The 21,573-nt window shown below is 46.7% G+C and overlaps 1 protein-coding gene across 7 annotated transcripts in view; it reads left to right on the forward strand.

Annotated features, from left to right (window-relative positions):
* ank3a (ankyrin 3a) overlaps positions 1-21,573 on the forward strand; it is a 104,728-nt gene that overhangs the window by 80,155 nt on the left and 3,000 nt on the right. For 4 of the 7 annotated variants that reach the window (XM_030378343.1, XM_030378344.1, XM_030378346.1 and 1 more), the window contains 12 exons: positions 389-514; positions 850-972; positions 2,692-2,773; positions 12,220-12,294; positions 12,810-12,941; positions 13,607-13,750; positions 16,441-17,983; positions 18,358-18,520; positions 18,902-18,973; positions 19,462-19,545; positions 19,680-19,799; positions 20,672-20,748. In XM_030378343.1, coding sequence (XP_030234203.1) covers positions 389-514; positions 850-972; positions 2,692-2,773; positions 12,220-12,294; positions 12,810-12,941; positions 13,607-13,750; positions 16,441-17,983; positions 18,358-18,520; positions 18,902-18,973; positions 19,462-19,545; positions 19,680-19,799; positions 20,672-20,728 — 2,721 coding nt within the window. In that variant the 3' untranslated portion in view covers positions 20,729-20,748. Of the gene's footprint in view, positions 1-388; positions 515-849; positions 973-1,557; positions 1,585-2,691; positions 2,774-4,062; positions 11,234-12,219; positions 12,295-12,809; positions 12,942-13,606; positions 13,751-16,440; positions 17,984-18,357; positions 18,521-18,901; positions 18,974-19,461; positions 19,546-19,679; positions 19,800-20,671; positions 20,749-21,573 lie in introns of those variants that run through there. The other 3 variants (XM_030378342.1, XM_030378340.1, XM_030378347.1) reach the window with 3 other exon arrangements.

Consider the following 21,573-nt stretch of genomic DNA (forward strand, 5'->3'; position numbering starts at 1 on the left):
TTTAGTTTCTGGACTTTAGTTTCAAGTATCCAGTTTATACAAGTACAACAACAACAACAACAAGTAGGAGTCATGAATAGCCACGAATTGAGCGATTTTTGCGCATGCTCGATTATGCAGCATGTAAGGAATAATAATAATTAAGAAAATACAATTAAGATCTAAGATGCGTATTTCAGAAACAATAAATGATATTATATGTTATTATCAACGATATTACAGTTGGTATTCAATAATATGATAGGAATACTGCAAACTGCTTGTAATATGTGACATAGGGACAGAGTGTTTTATTTTACACTTGACGTCAAAAGGGTAAGATAATTATCGGTGACATCCTTCCTCTTGTATAATCTCCTATACTCAGCGAGTTGTTACCCCTCCGTAGGTTCTAGAGGGCAAGCCCATCTTTGCCGATTGCTATGGCAACCTCTCTCCGTTGACCAAGAGTGGGCATCAGTTGGTCTTCAACTTCTACTCTTTCAAGGAGAACCGACTTCCCTTCAACGTTAAGGTACGGCTCTACCGATGCTCTTGTTATCCCATCTCCCTCACCCCTGGCTCAAGGAGTTGTAATCATATCATTGGTGTGCATTCAGTTTTTAAACCAGATAAAGCGTAGCCTCTCCTAAGATAGGTATAAAAAAAAAAAAAAACTCCTTCCATTGATTTAATTACATCAAGAGAACCTTTTGTCCTCCACACACACTGACCCAAACACCATCAGGGGCGCGCCCTTGCCTACACCTCATTCAATATCCCGAGACCACGGATCATTCATGCGTTTATTCGGACGCTTCAGGATCCAGGAAAGGGCTGACGACGTGCTCTGCTTGTTCAAACCCACAGATCAGAGACATCGGCCAGGAGCCGTGTGGCCGGCTGTCGTTCCTGAACGAGCCCAAGAGCACCAAGGGTGTTCCCCAGACTTCCATATGCAATTTGAATATCACACTGCCAACCCACAGAAAGGTAAGGCCGCAGTCATTTGAATGACTCCCGATCACAGCCATAATCATGTCATCTTCATGTAAATGAACGCCAAAATGAGAGCAGGCATTGTGAGCCACTGTGCCAAGCGAGGCAGGGTGAACTTCATTTGGTTTCTAGAACATGCCGGCCTGCTGCTCGTGTCTTTTATCTGTCTTTAAGCCCTGTGCCAGTCACAAGACCCCACAACGTATACACACGGCTAGCCGCACATGCTAATAGCCATGTCAGAACTGCACCTCGTGTTTGTTTGTTGGTTTGTTTTTATTGTTTTCATGGTGGTGTGTGTTGATCGATCACGAGAATTGATGTGACTCCGTCGCTGTCGCTTTCGTTGTTTTGCTCTGACATTACGTTGCTCTGTGGTTTCTTTGCTTGTCAACCGACTGATTAATCTCATAGTTATTTTCCCAGATTTTTTGCCTCTTCTGCTGCTCCATTTTAATCCCCTGAATTTGTTTTACCCATCCCCCCCTCCACGCTTCACTGTAACCACCCCTGCTCTCCATTCTGTCATCTCTCTCCTCTCCTGCAATGCATCTTGGGAACTCCCCACCCTCCCCACAGGATATGGAGTCTGATCCCGATGATGAGGTAAATTGATTCTTCATCATCGTACACAAACTGCTCCCTCTCTGTCATGCTTATTATGCTTCCTATTGGCTTCAGTGATGAATAATGTGTGTGGCGCGACACTGTTCTCTATGTGCCGACTCTTGAGTCGAGGCTTCTGCAGCGGATGTTTTTTGCACACAGCTGAGCCGCTGCTGGAAAGTTACCTCGTTCATTCGCTGCATGGGTGGACGTGGCAATTATTAAATCCCTTTTTTTATTTGATTTCTATTCAATAAATTGTTATCGTCCACATACCTATTATGAAGATCGACTATTTTTACATCAACTCAGCTTATATTTTGGTTTCATTTTTATCTCCCTTTCCATATCGTGTGAAGCAGAAATTCACCATGTCTCCATACTATCTACTGACCTACAGGAAGATTTTTTTACCTTTTTGACAGCTTAATATTCCTAGTTTTCTACTTTTTGAAGCATTTACCGAGCATGCGTTTAGCTGCCCCTTAATTGCATGGTCAGAACTCCAGATTGACTTTTTTATTGAAAGGTAACAGATATATTTTATTTTGAATCACCATTTCCATTGATCATCTTCCAAACGGAGAATCACAGGTGGATAGGTTCCCTCCTCTCCAGCGTACCTCTTTTACAGCTATATAATGAAACTCATAGTTCCGACCAGTCCTCCCATCAGATCAATAGAAAGGACAATATACTAAGCTAAGCATCATCATTTAAACCTGACATTTTTTTAACATACTCGGACACTCACTCTGCAAGGATGAACTTGTTCAAGCGCAAGTATACCATAGCATAAAAAATAAATACCTTTAGCTCTAGTGTCGTTGCAATGTGCCCCCCGCTTTCGGGGAAGCAGAGATGGTCCCTTAGTCGTGTTGAGGGGATCATAGAGTTATGTGTCTCGCTGTACCCTCCCTTGTGCTAATACTAACAGCATGGGGAATGCAAGCAACCGACCAAAACCCCAACATGGTTCAACATTAGCATTTCAACTAAAGATATATATACCAAAATACAACATATATAAATAATTAAAACAAGAAAATTTGGATTTAAGATTTGTAAAGAAGACATACATCTTTTGTTCTTTTTTGTTTGTTGCAGACTGAAAAGCCAGACCGACGTCATTCCTTTGCCTCCTTAGCTTTGCGTAAGCGATACAGCTATCTGACCGACCCTGCAGCGAGTGAGTTCCATTAAAATCTTCAACTTATACTGAATATTGATTTAGCATAATTCAAATTTAGTGGCAGATGATCCCTTGATGTGCTGTATGAATTAGATATATATTCACATATATATATATTAAACTGACAGAGCATAATAGACAATCACCCATCCCATCCCGGTCACCTCTCTCATTGTGAGACGCCATCCATTGACCCATTTGCATGGTCAACTCTGTGTTTTCCTTTGCCCAACCCTTCATTTTGTCCAACTGTCTCTATTGTGGCTGAATTGTTGCTGTTCTTTTTTGGGGAACATCCATTTGTTCATTCATCATTTGAAAAATACAACAACCATGTTTTCAACTCATGTTAAATAAAAAACCTTTTGGGGTGTATTTTCATTCTTTTAGTGGCCATTTCACGGATGGCTTCATGATTATTTGAAGTTGTTGTGCTACTGGGTTGCACTTTACGGTTATCTTACCCAACCCCTTTATATCCTATTGTGAAATGCTATTTCACATTTGCTATTTCAAAAGGTTATGCCCATGGGATATGATATCACAATTTTTGTTTATTGTATAATTAAGAAGGTACACAAGTTGTTGTTTTATTTATTGTTTGCATTTTACAGAAGTTTTTACAACCCTTATTGATTCAAACAATTAGTTGGCTAAGGGGCCAGATTTTACAAATATTTATTGAAAACCCATTTCATGTGAGTTTAAAACTTTATAAGATATGGCTAAATGTACCTTCCTTGTAAAGTGCAACCTAATATTAGAATTTATGACCAAGCAAATAACGTGAAGTTTGCCTTTATCAGCGAGTTTACACTTGTGGGGTCATTTCTGGCATATAATACTAGAGTTGACACAATCGTTTCTGAGCAAAATTGTACAGTAAAAGGCACTATGGCAAATAGGCAAGTACGATTACATCGAAGTTCATTGGAATATTTGTGTCATTATTTTGGTGATCATGTCATTCTCTCCACCTTCATGTCAAGCATTTCTGTTGCTGCACATACACCATTGTTAATCCAGTCTTCTGTCATGTATCACTGATTTTAGATGCTCATTGTTTAATAGACTTTATCTTACTATACTTTATCTTTTATCTCAGACTACCATTTGTTGATATTAATTCACAAACAGCTAAAGCTATTCTGCTACTTTATTCAATCAATTCTGTTACTGACTTACTCAACTTTCTCTTTCTGGTTTTTATGTTTTATTTCAAATTACTTTTCGTTAAATTTTACGTTACAATTTTTGTTACTTTTGATTTAACTTATTTGTTCAAGAAACAACTGATCGAAGCACGCCGAGAACACAGCCTTCTAGCTACCCTTACAAACCTGTCTTTTCAACGAGATCTTATCAGGCGTGGTCGGCTGTTCCTGTCGCCGTCCCTAACCAAGCCAAGACTGGGTTTGGCTCCCTCTCCAGTTCATCTTCCAACACGCCCAATGCCTCACCACTGAAATCTGTCTGGTCCATCACCTCTGCCTCCCCCATCAAGACAAACATCCCTGGATCACCAGCCTCTTCTGTCAAATCAGCTAGTGACATGGCCTCCCCCATTCGTTCCTATAGAACAATTTCTTCTCCAATAAAGACTGTTGTGCAACAGACCCAATACCAAGTACCAGTCTCCTCGAATCTACTGGCCTCCCCAGGAAAAAGTGCCCCAGACCCTGTATCTGTGAAAGGATTGGCAGCAATGTCTGCAAGGACCTCCCCCATAACCACTGGAGGAGGAAGTTCTCCTATGGATAGGTCATGCTTAGCTATGACACCCCCAGGCTCTCCAAAGTCCTCCTATAACATGTACAGTCCGTCCCTGCCGTACAATTCTGTGATGGGCTCTGGTGTCTCAGTATCATCCTCGTCTCCTATTAAAACAGTTCCTGGACTTTCCTCTGGTCGGTCCCCCGCAGATCCATCAGCTCCTTCACGAAGCATGTTCTCCTGTCTCTCCTCACCACTTAAAAATAATAACCCTCCTAGTGCAGCATCTTTGATCAACGGAACAGTGTCCCCTAATCACCATTATCGTTCCTCATCCCCTACCTCTCATCTCGCCAGCAGTCTTCAGGAGAGGATACAAGCAACAACCAATGCTGCAACAACAAGCGTCAATGCAGCCTTCGATGAGGTTGAAAAGACATTTAACTCTTGCTCGGCCGGCTATGGTACATTGAAGTCCATGTCCTCCTCTGCATCGTCCTCATATCAGTCAATTCGGTCCTCAAGTTCCCTGTATGCTTCGCTAAGATCCCCTCCTACCTCGACCAATGCTGTAACATCCAGCACCATGACTGTGCCAGTATATTCAGTCATAAACGTGCTGCCGGAGCCCCAATTTAAGAAGCTCCCTGAGGTTTCAAGGTCAGCCGCCGCCCTACTCTCGCCTCGTAAAGCAGGCTCTGCTGAGGGGAGTAACGCTCAAGCGCAGTCAACCTTCACCAAAACTCTTTCACCTGCAAAGTCCTCTCTTGGTATACCACCAGCCGCCCTCAAGTCAACAGCCTCGTCAGCACTATCTTCTAGCCAAGAGATTCTGAAGGATGTAGCTGAAATGAAAGAGGATTTGATACGGATGTCAGCCATCTTGCAAACAGAGCCTGCTTCCAAAGCAAGTAAAGGATTTCAAACAAATTCTCCAAAGGCGGCTAAGGTAGAGGATGAGGAGCCATATAGGATAGTAGAGAAAGTAAAGGAAGATTTGGTCAAAGTTAGTGAGATCTTGACAAAAGATACAGTCAAAGATGGTAGGCCAAGGACATCCTTGGATGAGATGCAATATGCAAAGGTACCTGTTGAGCAACCGGCAAGCAACTGGAGCTATCCCCCGAGATATGAGACTGTAGTACCTCAAATCAAAACAAAGACTGTAGTAGACAGGGATTTCAATCTAGCAAAAGTGGTTGACTACCTAGCTCATGATGTTGGCGGCAATTCTTTCTCAAAAACACCAGAGTCAAAGCGTAAAGGAGATGAGAGAAAGAGGGAAGGCGAGGAGAAGCAGAAACGTGTCCTGAAACCTGCCATGGCGGTTTCAGGAGCACAAACTGAAAATGCCTCCATCAAATATGCGCTCCTCTGCTTCAGACAAAGAGCTCAGCAAGCTTGCAGATGTGCTTTTTGGAGCTGACACAATTCTGGAATCTCCTGAAGATATGTTACATGAACAAGACAAAAGTCCACTCTCAGACAGCGGCTTTGAGACAAGGAGTGAAAGGACTCCCTCAGCACCTCCAAGTGCAGAGGGAATGGGCCCTAAAGCCCTTTTTCAGGACATTCCCATTCCTCCAGTTATCACAGAAACTAGAACTGAGGTTGTTCATGTAATCAGGAGTTATGAGTCCCCAGAAGATAATAATTCATCTGCAATGGATGATCCCCATAATGTCAGGTACATTGATTCTGAAGCCAAAGGGCATTCAAATAAAAACGCATCATCGCCAGATCAGAGCAAGGCCTATACATTGAAAATCAGCCCGGAGGAGGATCCAATGGGGAAAGGAATGCGAGTGAAAGAGGAAACTCATATCACAACCACAACCAGGATGGTATACCATAAACCTCCAGGCAAAGAGGTACCATCAGAGAGATGTGAGGAGACTATGTCTGTTCATGAAATCATGAAAGCATTCCAGTCAGGTAGGGACCCCTCTAGAGAAATTGCTGGACTTTTTGAGCATAAAGCTGGTAATGAGGAGGCTTCACATAGAGTATTGGAGGGCATTAACTCTAAACCCAAGGTTGAAAGAATTATTGAAGTTCACATCGAGAAAGGCAACCATAAAACTGAACCCACTGAGGTCTTCATCAGAGAGACTAAGAACCATCCAGAGAAAGAAATGCACTTCTATTCTGGAAACAGGCAGCAAGATGAGGTTGAGGAATCAAATCCAGCCTATTTTGATTCTTCAAGAGTAAACACACCAATGTCGCAGGAGGAAGACAGCCGCCCAAGTTCAGCACAGCTCATCGCAGATGACTCCTACAAAACCTTGAGGCTACTTAGCCAGCAGTCAGTAGAGTACAATGAGGATGAGTCTTCAGAGCTTAGAGGAGGGTCCTATAACTTTGCAGAAAAAATGCTCCTCTCTGAGAAACTTGACAAATCTCATTCTGACACAGAGGAATACCTCAGAGATAGGTCTCACTTTCACTCACCAGATCGTACCAATAATTCAGAGGGTCGACCGAGTAGTCCAAGAACAGAATATGTCTTCAGGTCATCGAGAAATGTGTTTGACAAATCGGGTAGAATGGCTAATGTTGAGGACAACTTTGACAAACTGACACTTTTGCAGTATTCTTCTGAGCCTGGTAGCCCAAAGCACTCTGTTTGGATGCGAGTGTCAGATGACACAGAACATAAAAACAGAGAGCAAATCATGTATGAAGACAGAGTTGACAGGACTGTGAAAGAGGCAGAGGAAAAACTCAGTGAAGTGTCTCAATTTTTCCGTGACAAAACAGAAAAGCTTAACGATGAGCTTTCGTCTCCAGAAAAGAAGTCTCGTCGATCAGATTTCAGGGAAACACGATCCGGGCCTAGCTCCACACATAGCAGTCCTGAGCGGTCAGGTTACAGGAATGGAGGTAGTGGGGAAGAATGGAGTAGAGAAAGGCTCAGAGAGAGATTCAACTCCAGTGATAGAAAATGTGCCAGCTTACCAAGCAGCCCGGAGAGGAGAGTTCTTTTACAGTATACTGATTCCAACAAAATGCAACAGGGAGATGCATCGTCACAGGGTAGCACAGGTGATTCCCCCAAGCCTTTTCAAATGTCATCTTCCAAAGTTAGTGCGGTGAGGCTCAAGTTTGAACAAGAGGCCCAGAAGCAAGAACAGTCTCCTCAACGGGTACCAAATTCAAATCCTCCAATTAGAAAGCTACAGGAAAGTAAGCTGCCTGTATATCAGGTTTTTACTGGTCCCAATGTTCCTAAAGGTGCAGATAGTCCAGGGATCCAGAGAAAAGGACTCGCTGGTGAGCCCAACTCTCATGACTCTAGTGATAATGAACCAGAGAACATATTCAAAACATGGGAGAAACGGGGAAATGGGAACTTTCAACCCCAATCACCAAAATTATCTAGTGCCATGATTCATGATGCCATCAAAGATGGAAATAATCATGACTCACATATACAGGAGACCACCAAGAAAATTATCTACACAGAACTTGTAGTGCGGGACAACCCAAATAGTAATAGCGGTCTAAAAAAAAACTCGGAATCACAAATTCCTGCTAAAATATCCTCTGAATTCTTAGAGAATTGCCAATCCACTGTTAAATCATGTACTTCGGTTGGGTCTCACATACCTACTTTAGCTAGAAATCGGTCGCAAAGTGGCTCTGAAACCATTACATCACCCAGTGGATCGCCAGTCAGAAAATCGACTGATATATTTGAAGGTAGCCAGTCAAATGTAGTGTGTAATGGTGTTGATAGTGACCAGATTGAGTATTTGGCTAATGTTACTCCTGTTGTTGTCACAGAGAAATTTAAAGATATTAAACCTTTACCAGTTTATGTTAGCATCCAGGTCGGAAAGCAATACGAGAAAGAAACAGCAACAGCGCAGCTTAGTACATACAAAAAGATTGTAAGTCATGAAAGTAGGACGGTGCATGAGACTAGGGGGGCTTTTTACTCTGTCAAGCAAAAGCAGCCATCATCTCAAGGTAGTGAGGACACTATAGAACAGGTAACAACCTATGTGGTGGACAGCTCTGTTAATAGTCCCATCACCTTTGAGACCCCCAGCTCGGATGACTATGTGATGGCCGCTATGACCGGTGTGCAAAGCCCAGTGCCAGAGGAATCTGAAGAAGAGGAAGCACAGACCTTCATCTACAAGGAGCCTCATACTGAAAAGAGCAAGCCATCGTCCTCTGATACTGCCCTTAAAAAACAAGACGCAGCAAGACAAAAGTCAAAGTCAGAGAAGAGATTAGCTTACATTGAGTTTCCTCCTCCTCCTCCTATAGAAGCAGGGCAGTCTGAGCCTCCAAAGAAAGGGTCTTGTGTCTCCTCCGAGGCAGAGACGGAGATGATGGAGGTGAATCTCCAAGAAGAACATGATAGGCACCTCCTTGCCGAGCCTATCATCAGGGTCCAGCCTCCCTCGCCTGTTCCCCCTGGAGCTGATGACAGTGACTCCAGCGATGATGAGTCCGTGTTTCACCCAATCCCCCTCAAAAAGTACACCTTCAAGATGAAAGAGGAGGGAGACAAACTTCTTAAGCCCAAAAAGGCGGAGAAAAATGGGAACAACAACGGTAAAGACGTCAACTGCGTTGTGAAAGGAGAGGAGCTTGACTTTGAGTCAAATGGAAACGACCAGTCCATCACTGACTGTTCTATGGCCACCACTGCAGAGTTCTCCCATGATACTGATGCCACCGAGATAGACTCTTTAGATGGGTATGACCTTCAGGATGAGGACGATGGATTGAGTGAGGATCCCAAAACATCTAGTCTATCAATGGACTGCAAAACGACCGACCGCTCTTTTAGTCAGTCCAAGCTTGAGGTCATAGAGGAAGAGAAGTGCGAAGAAGGAGGGGATAGTGGAAAAGCAAAGGCCAGCACGTCAGAGCAAGGTGATGGCGAGGAGGTTGATTACACCCTTGAGGGAAGACACCCAGACAGGCCGCACTTTGGAGAGAATTACTTCGGCTACCAACTTGAAGAGGAACTGAACTCCACCTTTAAAACTGTCGCCACAAAAGGCCTTGACTTTGATCCCTGGTCAACCAAAGGGAGTGACAGTGATGGAGTTTTTGATTCCAAAGCAAAAGAGGAAGACCCCAAGCCCTTTGGTTTATCAGTGGAAGACAAGTCTCAGGCCACCACACCAGACACGACGCCAGCTCGAACTCCGACTGACGAGAGCACACCGACTAGCGAGCCAAACCCCTTTCCCTTCCACGAGGGGAAGATGTTTGAGATGACGCGCAGTGGTGCTATTGACATGAGCAAGCGGGACTTTGTTGAGGAGAGGCTACAGTTTTTCCAGATTGGTGAGCATTCCTCTGACCCTAAAACAGGGGAGAAGGGGAGAGGGGGCCCGATCCTGGGGGTGGTTTCCTCTCAATCCACAACAGGGGAGAGGGGCACGGTAGAGGGGAAGGTTATAGACACTACCACAGACAGCAGCAACATACCAACAACACCAGCAGCGACAGCCGCAAAATGCAGCCCTGCACAGACCGCCAATGGCACTAGCACCGGCTGTACCGGCACCGATGCCCCCAGCGGTGAAGCCGTAGCCGAACCTCCCTCGTCTTGCACGATTACAGCCTCTAAGGTCGATTCAAAATTGCGTACCCCCATTAAAATGGGCATAGCGGCCTCCATAACTGTGAAAAAAGACTCAGGGGAACTCCCCGATGGTAAAGCTGCGGTGGCAGAGGGTCAACTAGTGCCAGAGTACATCAGCATAGAGGGTCACAGAGCCGAGGGCCAGCCTAGCGGATACACCGAGGCCAAGGTAGAGAGACAGGATTACCCTGCCGAGAACAGCAACAACAACAATAATTTAGAGTCCTCCAGTGTTCAAGCCAACTACATTGAATGTGGCAGTGTGGTGTTTAACTTGCAGTCTTCCTCTCAGCCCACCCTGCAAAAAGCCAGCAGGATAGAAGCCCTATGCTACTCAGAGACAGTGGAAAAGAGCAGTTGTAATCAGACAGAGGAGACCAAGAGTCAAACAGTTAGGGAAAGCGAAGCCAAACAGCCAAAATCTAGACTTCCGGTGAAGGCGTCAGGGTGGTCCTTCCACACACAGGGGACAGCCATAGGAAAGCAGAAGCCAAAACAAGTGGTGAAGGCTGAGGTCAGGAAGAGAGCTGAGCCGGCGGTTGCCAAAGTAGAACCCAGGTCTAGGATACCAATCAAGGGTGTGAAGAAGAGCAGCGCTGCCTGCTCCCTCACGTCAGCTCAGGTCACCTCCCAGCCTACAAGGGTCTTAGCCACAGAGAGGGGAGCCATACAGTTGCCCTCGAGACTACCACTGAAGGACAAGATCCAGGTCAACCGAGAGCAGACAGCGGGTAGACAGGACAGGCAGGAGAACCCTAGCGAGCTCTGTAAGCGCAGCATTGAGTACTTTAAGGGCCTTAGCGGGGAGACCCAAAAGCTGATGGACTGGCTGTCAGACGAGGAGAAAAAGACGCAGACAGAACAGTCGGAGCAAGACAGCACCTCCCGGAGCACCTCTCTGTCGGATGCCTCCCAGCCTTCCCAGCCCTCCCAGCCCTCACGCTCATCCAGGTCTGGTAGAGGTTCGAGGGCTGAGGCCGGGGCCGCGTCCGTTAGGGCAAAGGCGGCAGCGACGGACAGGGCCTCCGGCAGTGAGAGGAGCAGAAGGAGTAGGCGGACTGGTGGGAAGGAGGGCAGTCAGGGACTCACGGGGTCTCGAGCGCCCCCCGTCGCGGAGATCAAGCCTAGTTTGTAAAACTTTCACACTATGTTTAAAATACATCTATATTGACATATATATATTTTATATATTTCACTCTTAGTTGCATGACATCGTTGTGATCGTTTAAATGATGGTTTGACTGGAATGCCTGTGGCGTGTTTATATTAGTATTCTCTCAAACTGTAGATGTCATTTTAAATTTCATTTTCATGTCATTTCTGTACTGTGTACTGTGTGCTGTACTGTCCTTAGATTCTCTGTTTTCTACCCCTTTCCCAAAACCTTTTCAATATCCCAGTATAGAGTAAGCATGCCAGTAATAGTGACTGGTTCTCTGGCAAAGCCAGTCTGTTGTCTGACAACTCCCAAGTCTGTCCGTCTGTCTGTGCGGGGTGGCTACAAAAAAAAAGAAAAGATATTCTGTTCTGCCCCATAATGTCAATTGTCATGTACGATAATATGTGTTAGTGACCGACACACACAAGGCTGTCCGCATGCTACGTAGCAGTGTACTGTAAGGTCCACCACCGCAGTCTTCAGAAACTACATGAGTCTATTGTTCCGAGTCATGGTTTGCATTTGTTTTGTGTGTTTCTTTTTAGAGCTACTGCCTGCCTAGACTTTAGAAACAGCGCGGCACCACTTGCCCTATGAACACATTCTAGTCCTCATATGTCTAGTCAGACCAATTATCTTTCTTGCCACTTTGGGATAAAACGTTGGGTACATTTTTTTAAGTAAATTGTAATATTGTCAACATATATTTCTACATTAAATTCATAAAAGTCTGCTAAGAGGTTCTGTATACACCAAAACATGTGTAAACATATTTTGACAAATGCATGGAATGCATTTTTTATAAAGCAAAAATCCAAACACAAGTGGCCAGAAAAATAAACAGAAAACATCAATACAATACATATTTTTCTCTTTTGACATATATAGCAGTCTCTTTAGCAAGAGAGTGGAATGGGACTCCATATCTTACCCGCTGTCCTCTTCCCACGCCAGGTCCCCAAAGCCCCTGCGAGCGAACAGACCTGCGGATGGCCATCGTCGCTGATCACCTGGGTCTCAGCTGGACAGGTCAGGCTCCACGCCGCTCTGCTCTCGGTCGCTGTCTCTCCTCCATCTTACACCGCAGTCCCCTAAGGAAGCAAAGCTCACTGACTGATCGCCACTGCCATCTACAGGCCGAGGGATTATAAGTGCACCGCTTCATGGGACTACAATCATAGAGACTGTTGATGAATTATGATGAATATTCACTGAAATACTTACTGTTTTATGTGGTATCATTTTCTTAATGGCATTTCGGTCATTACAGCCAGCTCTTTTATCCAATTACATTATTATCGATTTAACATTTTTATAACCTTGGATCCTCTGTCCAACCTTAAATCAACTTTAGTAGATAGCCTTGCAGTAAAATGCCGATGTTTAAGTTTGTTTATATGTGTGTGTGTGTGTGTGTGTGTGTGTGTGTGTGTGTGTGTGTGTGTGTGTGTGTGTGTGTGTGTGTGTGTGTGTGTGTGCGTGTGTGTGCGTGTGTGTGCGTGTGTGTGTGTGTGTGTGTGTGTGTTTGTGTGTGTCAACTGCAGAGTTGGCACGGGAGATGAACTTCACTGTGGATGAGATCAACCACATAAGACTAGATAACCCCAACTCTCTGACAGCACAGAGCTTCATGCTGCTAAAGAAATGGGTCAGCCGGGATGGGAAAAATGCCACAAGTAAGGCCATATTTCTTTCCTTTCTTTTATTTCTCTCTCTTTCTCTCTCTCGCTCGCTCTTGCCCTCTTGAGCGCATGAGAGCTCTCATTCGCATTCATATTATCTCATCATTATCAGGATTCATTTCATTGCGGCAGCAGAGTGATTAAAAAGTGTGACAACATAAGAAGCCAAAGCTTGGTTACATTACCATGAAGTCCCTCTCTTGGCCGTTTGAAGTGTATCTGGGTCGTGTTTTCCTTCTCTAATCAATCTAGACATCGTGTCTTTCTTGCCTCTGCCTGCTTATGCACCCAGCTCTCATCAATTCTGAATACATTACATCTATTCTTAAAAACATTACTGAACAATACATTGGCACTTATATTTGTCTCATGATTGCAAGTAGCACAAGTTCTGAATCAAATGGTTCTGCTGCTTCTTGTCTGGGCTGAGCAGGATGGAAACCTAGCCTTTTTCTTTATTATATTCAGGAATCCTTAAGTGCAACTTAACGAAAAGATTTCCACTGATTTGTTAGGTCAAACCAGACCCATTAAAATAGCAAACTAGCTCCTCAGATTCTGCAAGTTAAATCTCTGGTGTTAATATTGTAAGATCATTTATTCTTCAGTGGTATCAATGAACAATGTCTTAATCCCGATTTTTTTCTCCCCCTCGACAGCGGATGCCTTAACTGCAGTGCTGACCAAAGTCAATCGGATGGATATTGTGACTTTACTGGAGGGCCCGATATTTGACTATGGTAACATTTCAGGCACAAGATGTTTTGCCGATGATAACGCGGTTTTCCGGGATCAGGCTGATGGTAAAGTTTAGCTCTATCTAGCTGACCTCTTACCTCTCCCTGTAAATCACTCCCTGTTTCTGTTGTATTCTATTTTACTAGTGCCAAGGCCATTTTCCAAGCTAGGGATAATAGAGTCCATGTTGTTTTAGCCTGTTGGCCTTAGCCTAACACGATGATGTTAGTTTTGAACTGTTATTATCCCTGTCTTGGTAACTGGCCTTCAGATATCCTAAAACCCATTCCCGACCCTAGGGATTTGCCGTTGATTAAATACAAGATGCCCAACTAATATAGTTTTCCTCATACCTATTTGCCTTTATGTCCCAGCATAACGTAAATAATAATAGCATGCACTTCGAGTTCAAATTATGTAGCACTATGGAACTCATTCACCTCTTCAGTTTGTTGAATTCAGATCAGCATTAATACGATTTGAATCTAAGGTTAACAAATAAAAATGTCAAAGAATGAAATACTTACATTTCACAATATAGATTTGACCCAACTATCACTATGATAAGACACTGACTGTGAATATGCCATGGGCTTAGTGCATGCTTTAATGCTTTACCTGTTTTCAAACTACCTTTGATCTTTAGTTGAACCTACTTTTTTGTAATCTATTCATTTTCTCCTCATGCATGATTTTATATATATAACTTATGTATGTGTGTTAACTACCCCGTTGACCTGTAGCTCTTGTTTAAGTTTAGATCTCTTAGTTTCCCTTCCGGTTCCTCTGAGCCCTCCTTGGATAGATGAGAGATCCTCTTCCTCTGCGAAAAACCAGACTGCCTCCTCCTCCACCTCCTCCTACTCCTCCTCCTCCTCCTCCTCCTCCTGCTCCTCCTCCAACTCCGCCCTCCTCCTCCCTCAGGTCGAGTCGACTCTAGCAGTAGTCCTACCTGCTCATAACAGCCCAGAGCTGCTCTTAAAATCTTAAGAGTCGTGTGCTGTCGGTACCCCCTACCCCCCATGTGTGCTTCATCCTTGACCTCCTCCTCATCACCTCCACCCCCTCATCACCTTCGCACCCTCACTGTTCATCTGAAGCCGCCGTTGAAGCCGTCATTCATTCAGTCTCTTTGTTGTTTCTCATTCACTTGTGTGAACGTCTTTACTTTCCATTGCGCTCATCACATTTTTCACATTTTTTTGTTTGTTTGGGGTTCTACCCCCCCCCCCCTTATAGTATACGTCATCATCCCCCTGACCCCTGCTAAACGCTCACGGGCCAGACGCAAACCGGACGCCCGGGGCGCTGCCGCTCCTGCCCGCCCTACCTCCTTCCCCTACCCCGAACCGCTGCCACGGCAACGCTCTCCCAGCTACCAGTCCTCCATGTCCCTCCTGGACCTGGCCCCCCGGGCGCACCCCGCACGCCCTGCCCCCTCCTCCGGCCCCCTCCCCGGCCCCCGCTCCCCTCCCACGGACCCTCGGCAGGCGGCGCCTCTCCCCTCCTCGCAGCCCCCTCCCTCCCCCATCCCCTTCATGACCTCCCCCTCTCCTTGCATGTCGGCGCCTCCTTCCCGCACGGCGTCGCCCCTCCCCTCGCTGGCTCCTCCCTCCCCCACCCCCACTCCTACTCCGTCCTGGGACGCCGCCATCCCCTCCCGCTCCTCCTCCACCTCCACCCTCACCCCCTCGTTGTCCCCCGGCCTCGCCGCCGCCCCCTCCGAGGCCGCCCCCGGGCCGACCCCCTCCTCGTCCCCCCCGCCCCTCCGCTGGGTCCAGCCCGCCGGGACCTGCCGCCCCGCCTCCCCTCTCTCCCTGACCTCCCTCTCGGTGGGATCGCCCTCCGGGTCCCGCTGTCCCAGCCCCGCGCCCCCCTCCCCTCCGCCCTGCTCGCTCCCCCCCTGCCCCACCTGCCACTGCTCCTGCCCTGCCCCCGCCGGCCCTGCCCTGCTCCGGCCCCGGCCCCGCACCGACCCCTCCACCATGGAGCTATTCATTTAGCTCCCTGCTGTCCCTCTAACACCCCTCCCTCCCTCCCTCCCACCTCCCTCCCTCCCTCCCTCCCTCCCTCCCTCCCTCCCTCCCTCCCTCCCGAATCTCTCATCACCACCTCTCATGTGAGCAAAGTCTCCAAACACCCACTTGATTAGTAGTCTCTCACTCACGCATCCCATTAGTCATTAGTGTATGATTAACATAGCCCCATAGCTGCTGTCTCAACGTGGGCTTTACAAGTACAACCGTTGAACCGCTCCAAGCTGGAACAGCGACCCACTCTCTGATGACTAAACGTGATGAGTGGGTGGGCCGGTGTATAAGTGAGCCTGTTTTCTCACTCCATCTTAGTTTTTATCTTTGTGTGTTGCTGTCTCTCTCCTTGGAGAGGCGATTGTGCGGTACAGAGTGTCTTTAACCGTAGTGCACTCGTGGGGATGATTCGTAGTGACATCAGCGGCACCCTGGGTGTCAACAAGTGGTTGCTTGGATACGAGCCTTACACCGCACGTCTTCTTGCCATTTGCGGCATTTGTCCATGTCGTACCTTGTATGTGTTGATGCTTCTATTTGTGCGTGTGTGTGTGTGTGTGTGTGTGTGTGTGTGTGTGTGTGTGTGTGTGTGTGTGTGTGTGTGTGTGTTTGTGTGTATTTGTGGATGTCTCGCCATCTTCCTCAAGCTTTGTATCATGTTCTGTGGTGTGGGGCTTTGGCTTTGTGTGCGTACATCTCTCCATGTGTCACTCTGTCACCAACAGATTATCAGAGTATCCTAGCGGAGCTGCAGTCCCCCGCCACACTGCACTCCGACCCCCACTTCCTGGATCCCGAAATCCCTGTCACACCCAACCCCGCCCTCTCACCCCATCCTCACCATCACCATCACTACCCGGCCCCCGACCCCCCCGCGCCGGGCCAGTGCCCGTCCCAGTCCCCGCCCCTGCCCTGGAGCCCCGAGGCGGGGCCCTTTAGCCGGGAGTCCGGAGAGAGTAGCCCCCCGAGGCCCAGCGAGCTCACGCTGTCCTTCCCGGCGTTTGTGCTCCCGGAGCCGCTCCCCCGAGCCGTCAGGAAGCCCCACATCGCTCTGAACGACCGGCTGCTGCTGAGCGAGGAGGAGGAGGACGGCGGCGGCTTTCAGGACACGCCCCTCGACCACCGGCCCAAGATCATCTGCTCCCCGGAGAGGAGCGACATCGAGATGGCCTTCTCCACGTCCTCCCCCTCGCTGTCCTCCATGTCCTCCATGACGTCCTCGTCTCCCGAGAAAGTAAAGAGGGCGGAGGGCGAAGGGCTGGTAGGTCTGACGTTCTGGGGGTCGGAGCACGAGAGGCTTAACCGGGGCATAGAGAATGTGACCAAGAAGCTAGAGGAGGTGGTAAAGAAGCGCGCTGCGGGGGTAAAGCAGGTCACTCTCGCCGAAGAGGAAGAGGATGAGAGTGAGCCTCCTCGTGTGACGGAGACGCTCGAGGAGGCTTTGAATAGACAGAGTGAGGCCGGGCTGCAAAGGCCTGGCTGGGGCACCTTAGGGGAGATGGGCGCAGAGAGGGCTGGGTGTGTAGAGGAGGGGGCGAGGGGTGGGAAACTTGAGGCGGGTGGAGAATGTAGCAGCAGCGGAGCGGCAGATGTGTCCGCGGGGTGGACAGAGGCACAGGATGTGTCGGTCAGGCAAGAACACCCGGTGGAAATACCGCAGCAGCCTGAAGAAGACCTTACCGGCGCAGAAGCTGAAAACGAGACAGTGGTAGAGAACACAGAGGGAGATGGGATCGCACGTGAGCAGGTGCACCGAGGGGAAGACGCCCAGGTACGGGATGGGGGGAGTGAGCAGGTGGAGCAGAGTGGAGAGGGGGACATCCAGGTAGGTTATGGCGGCATGGAGGGAGACTGTGTGGGAGGGAGGCCATCGGAGGCAGGGGAGGCTGAGCCAGACCCTCCCCTCCAGCCCTGGGCGGAGGCGTTGGTGGAACACCAGCCCGTCGAGTCTGATTCCAACGAAGAGGAGGAGAACGGACGAGTGGACGAGGTGGCGTCCGAGGAGGTGTCTGAGGATGTGTCTGAGGAGGCGCTGGGATCTCTTGCGGAGGAGGTGAAGGGAGGAGGCTCAGAGGAAGAGGAAGAGGAGGAGGGCGAGGAAATGACCGAGGCAAGGGTTCAGGAGATTCTCAGGCAAGTGGAACAGGCAGAAAAAGATCTTCGGTGTTCACTTCCAGGTTGGCATAGTGATACGTCCAGCGTCCGTGTGGAGCCGCCGACGCCAGGCCGCAGCCTCAGCTCAGACCTTCTGGACAGACACGAACCCAGGTATGCCTCGGGGTCGGCTCTTGCCTCGAATTCTATTGGCTGTACATTACATTGTTATGGAAACATGTCAAGTGTCACCGCTAAACTATCTTGGTTACTCGTTGGATTTCTTCCTCACCTCTCCCTGTTGTGGGTTAGGTTTGTTGAGTAGGCTACCTTAATAAGCACAATATAAACACAATCAGTTTTATTAAACTAGATATGCTTCAGAGTGTATCACAACTGTTTTTCCACCTTAGAAAATGTATGAGACCTTTATAGTCTTGAATGTAATTGTGTAAGTGCTTTTGATTTGATTCACCATTGGGCATTGTGTGCTGTAGCTATAGCTTGATTTCAATGTCCATGCTTAAGCTTTATATGTGAACCCGCAGCCAAGAAATCTCCAGCGACTCCATCACTTCCTCATCCAGAGGCGAATCAGGGCGGTCCCGACACAACGGTGACAAATCACAGCATTCGCCCAAGGAAGGGACCCGAGATCCAGCCAATGGCAGGAGGACAGATGGAACACCAGTGACGGAGAGAAAAGCCCAGGTAATGATCAGCGATGATGGATTGGGGCGACATTGTCATACGAGAAAATGTCATGTACACTACTTTAAAATACTTAAAGAAATACTTTTAAATTCATTGTTTGTTTAAAGTATTTTTTTTCAGTTCTGTATTCAATATTTTTTACAGGCACAAGATCGTGGATTCAGTGCCAGTCTTCCTTTTTAATACATCATAAACTCACATAAAAAAACGGAACTTTGTGTTTATCTAACCCAAAAACAGTGAACAATGAAGCAGAATTGTCTTCATTGTTCACTGTGAAGACAATCCTCAAATAACCACTAAATTGCCTAGCTTTCAATTAATTTGCTGACCTTTTCAAGGTGTCTTTCCATAACCTTATAATGCCTTCCTCACTAGCAATTCAGCAGTGACCCAGATGAGGAAAGAACAATTACAACCAAAATCATCCGGCGTCGGGTCATTCTAAAGGTACCCTGCCTCACCGAGAGGGATGGCTGGGTCAGCACTAGTTTGGTGTGGCTTGGGTGTTTTGGCCAACTTGACTTTGTTTGGTTGGTTTGGATTGGTTTAAAGTGATTGGTTTTTAGATTAAAAAACAATGGTCATACATGTCATGGTGGCCAATTGTTTTGCTTATTTCTATCACTTAATAACTCCATTTCCAAAGCTGCAAAGTCTTCTGTGTATACTTTTGTATGTAACAGTACATACACATCTGTATGTATCTGTACTGACACATGTATGACATATAATATTTGCTGTTCAGAAGCGCAAGGGGGTACACTTTGATTTACCATTTGAAAGTCGTGACACCTATCTTTTCACAGCTAACTTTCCACCTCATTACTAATCTGAATCTTCCTTTCTCAGTGGTGGGTGTGGTGATCGGTTGCAATTTGCACGTATCACATCCCAGTTGATGTTTTTTGTTCACTTTTAATTCCATCCGCTAACAGGGAGATCAAGCTAAGAATGTTCCAGTTGAATCGATGACGGAGGAGCATTTTATCGATGAGGACGGTAACCTGGTCACTAGAAAAGTAACGTACAACCGCTTTTCCACCCTTAAATGATTTGTTACCTTCAAAGGCGGTTGAACATGTTGCCTGTTGCCTTGGACTCTCCCCCAGCGATCACCGCGTCCTTGTCTGTCCGTAACCTTTCGGCTTTCCAGGTCATCCGAAAAGTCATCCGACGTGTGACTTCCCCCATACCGGAGAACCTGGGAGGGGCCTCGGCGCTGTGGGATCAAGCACAGTGCTGGCATAGCTCCCTGTTGCATATGGATGATGAGGTTGGCTCGGCAACAGTAAAACGATCCAGAGGGGCTGGCCGTGTTTGAGTTTGACATTCAAAGGGATGATTGAGGTGGTTCATCCCTCTCATTAGACGATAACCCTTGACCCATCGGGGGAAAGGGTTTTTAAACGGAGGATTCAATTCTGCTCTACAGCAAGGAGACAAATTGCTGCGTAGATAAGTGGAAAAATTAGATGTGTCCCTGTCCCTTACACAACAACCTTACTTACAAGGAATTGTTTACAGAGCAATAGTATACGCTTTGATTTTGATCGCATGAGAAACACTCAATCATCTCTCCTTGAAAGCATCCCGGTGGCTAGCTAGATTCCAGAAGCTTTTTGGAATGCGACCTCAGAGCGGCATTTGGTGATCTTGGTTGCTGTGGACGCTGTCTTCCTTTATGTTCTGTATCTAACAACATGGATACCCATGTTGCTTCTCTAAACTGTCTTTTTACTACGGTGGATTATTTGTTGAATTCTTCAATGTTTCTTTCTCATGCAAACTAATGCTAACAATGTTGTCCCTCTAATATGTAGACATGAATTCATGTTATTTTTTAAATTTACTAATACTAAAAGTACTATTTAACCTTCAATTTACTGTTTTGGTTTGCTTAAGATTCATAGATTACTAACAAAAAGGTTTCGAAACCAAAATGCTATACTAGCTTCCTTTCTGCTTCATATCTGGTTTCAGGCTCTCTTCCAGACGAACCCGGTGTGGACTACTCCGTTTTTGGTCAATCTGGTTTCACTCTGGTGTTCTTGGTTGCAGTGATGGATCTCATGTTTCTACCATCAACCATATAAGAGCAACTTTCAAGTTGTAAATTTCTGGATTTGTTTTGTTTGCTCCTTCCAGCAGGCGGAGGGGACCAGGAATGGCAGGAGAAAGGACGAGAAGAAGCTGAACTCGTAGTGATGGTGGTCTTCTGTTAGGTGAGCTCCCTCAACAGCCCACAGCATTAAGCCCGAGGCACATGCAGCGCACATTTTGGTTCATGTTTGTTTGTAATGCAACCAGGGGTCTAAATTAACTTTTTTGATCACCAGCCAATGTGGCTGGTAAGTTTCTGAAGTTACCAGCCAATCAGAATTTCCACTAGCCACATTTTTTCTTTAGCATACATTCGGCAATCCTGACAGAACATTACGCTGTTTTCGTGATCATACACGAGCCACTCACAACCAGTTAGCCATTTACATTTAAATGTCCTTTTTTTTTTTTTCGCGAGGTCCAATATCCTCCTCCTCCCCTACCTCTTTGGTAGGAATATCCTTTCTCTTGATGGCCGGCTGTCCCAACCATCGCCACATCTTGTTTGTGTTTGTGTCTGTATTTGTATTTGTACCGGCGTCTATCGTTTTTTCCAACCCAAGAGTGACCTACACCCCCTCCCCTAGTACGGCAGCCTCGACGGATGCGTTCCCATAGAAACTGTGCTCACGCGTCCCGCGAAATAGATGGTAAAGTTACTCATTTATCACCGGCCAAGCCGGCTAGTGAGTTTTTTTTAATGCACGCCAAAATGAATTTTCACCCGCATTTGGCGGTTGGCGGGTGTTAATTTAGAGCCCTGAACGCAACCCAGAAAATAAATATAATTGTATTGTTTAATGACGCTAGGCACAAAGAGACCCAAGTCGATTTCTGACGTGGAAATTCAAAAACTGTTTTTACCATCTGTCAAGCTATGGTGTGCGTTGGGCTAAAGCCTGCCTTCTTAGATTCTTGTTCAAATCTCCCCATACAAAAACATACAC

Source organism: Gadus morhua, chromosome 15, assembly GCF_902167405.1.
Source record: "Gadus morhua chromosome 15, gadMor3.0, whole genome shotgun sequence".
Lineage (NCBI taxonomy): Eukaryota > Metazoa > Chordata > Actinopteri > Gadiformes > Gadidae > Gadus > Gadus morhua.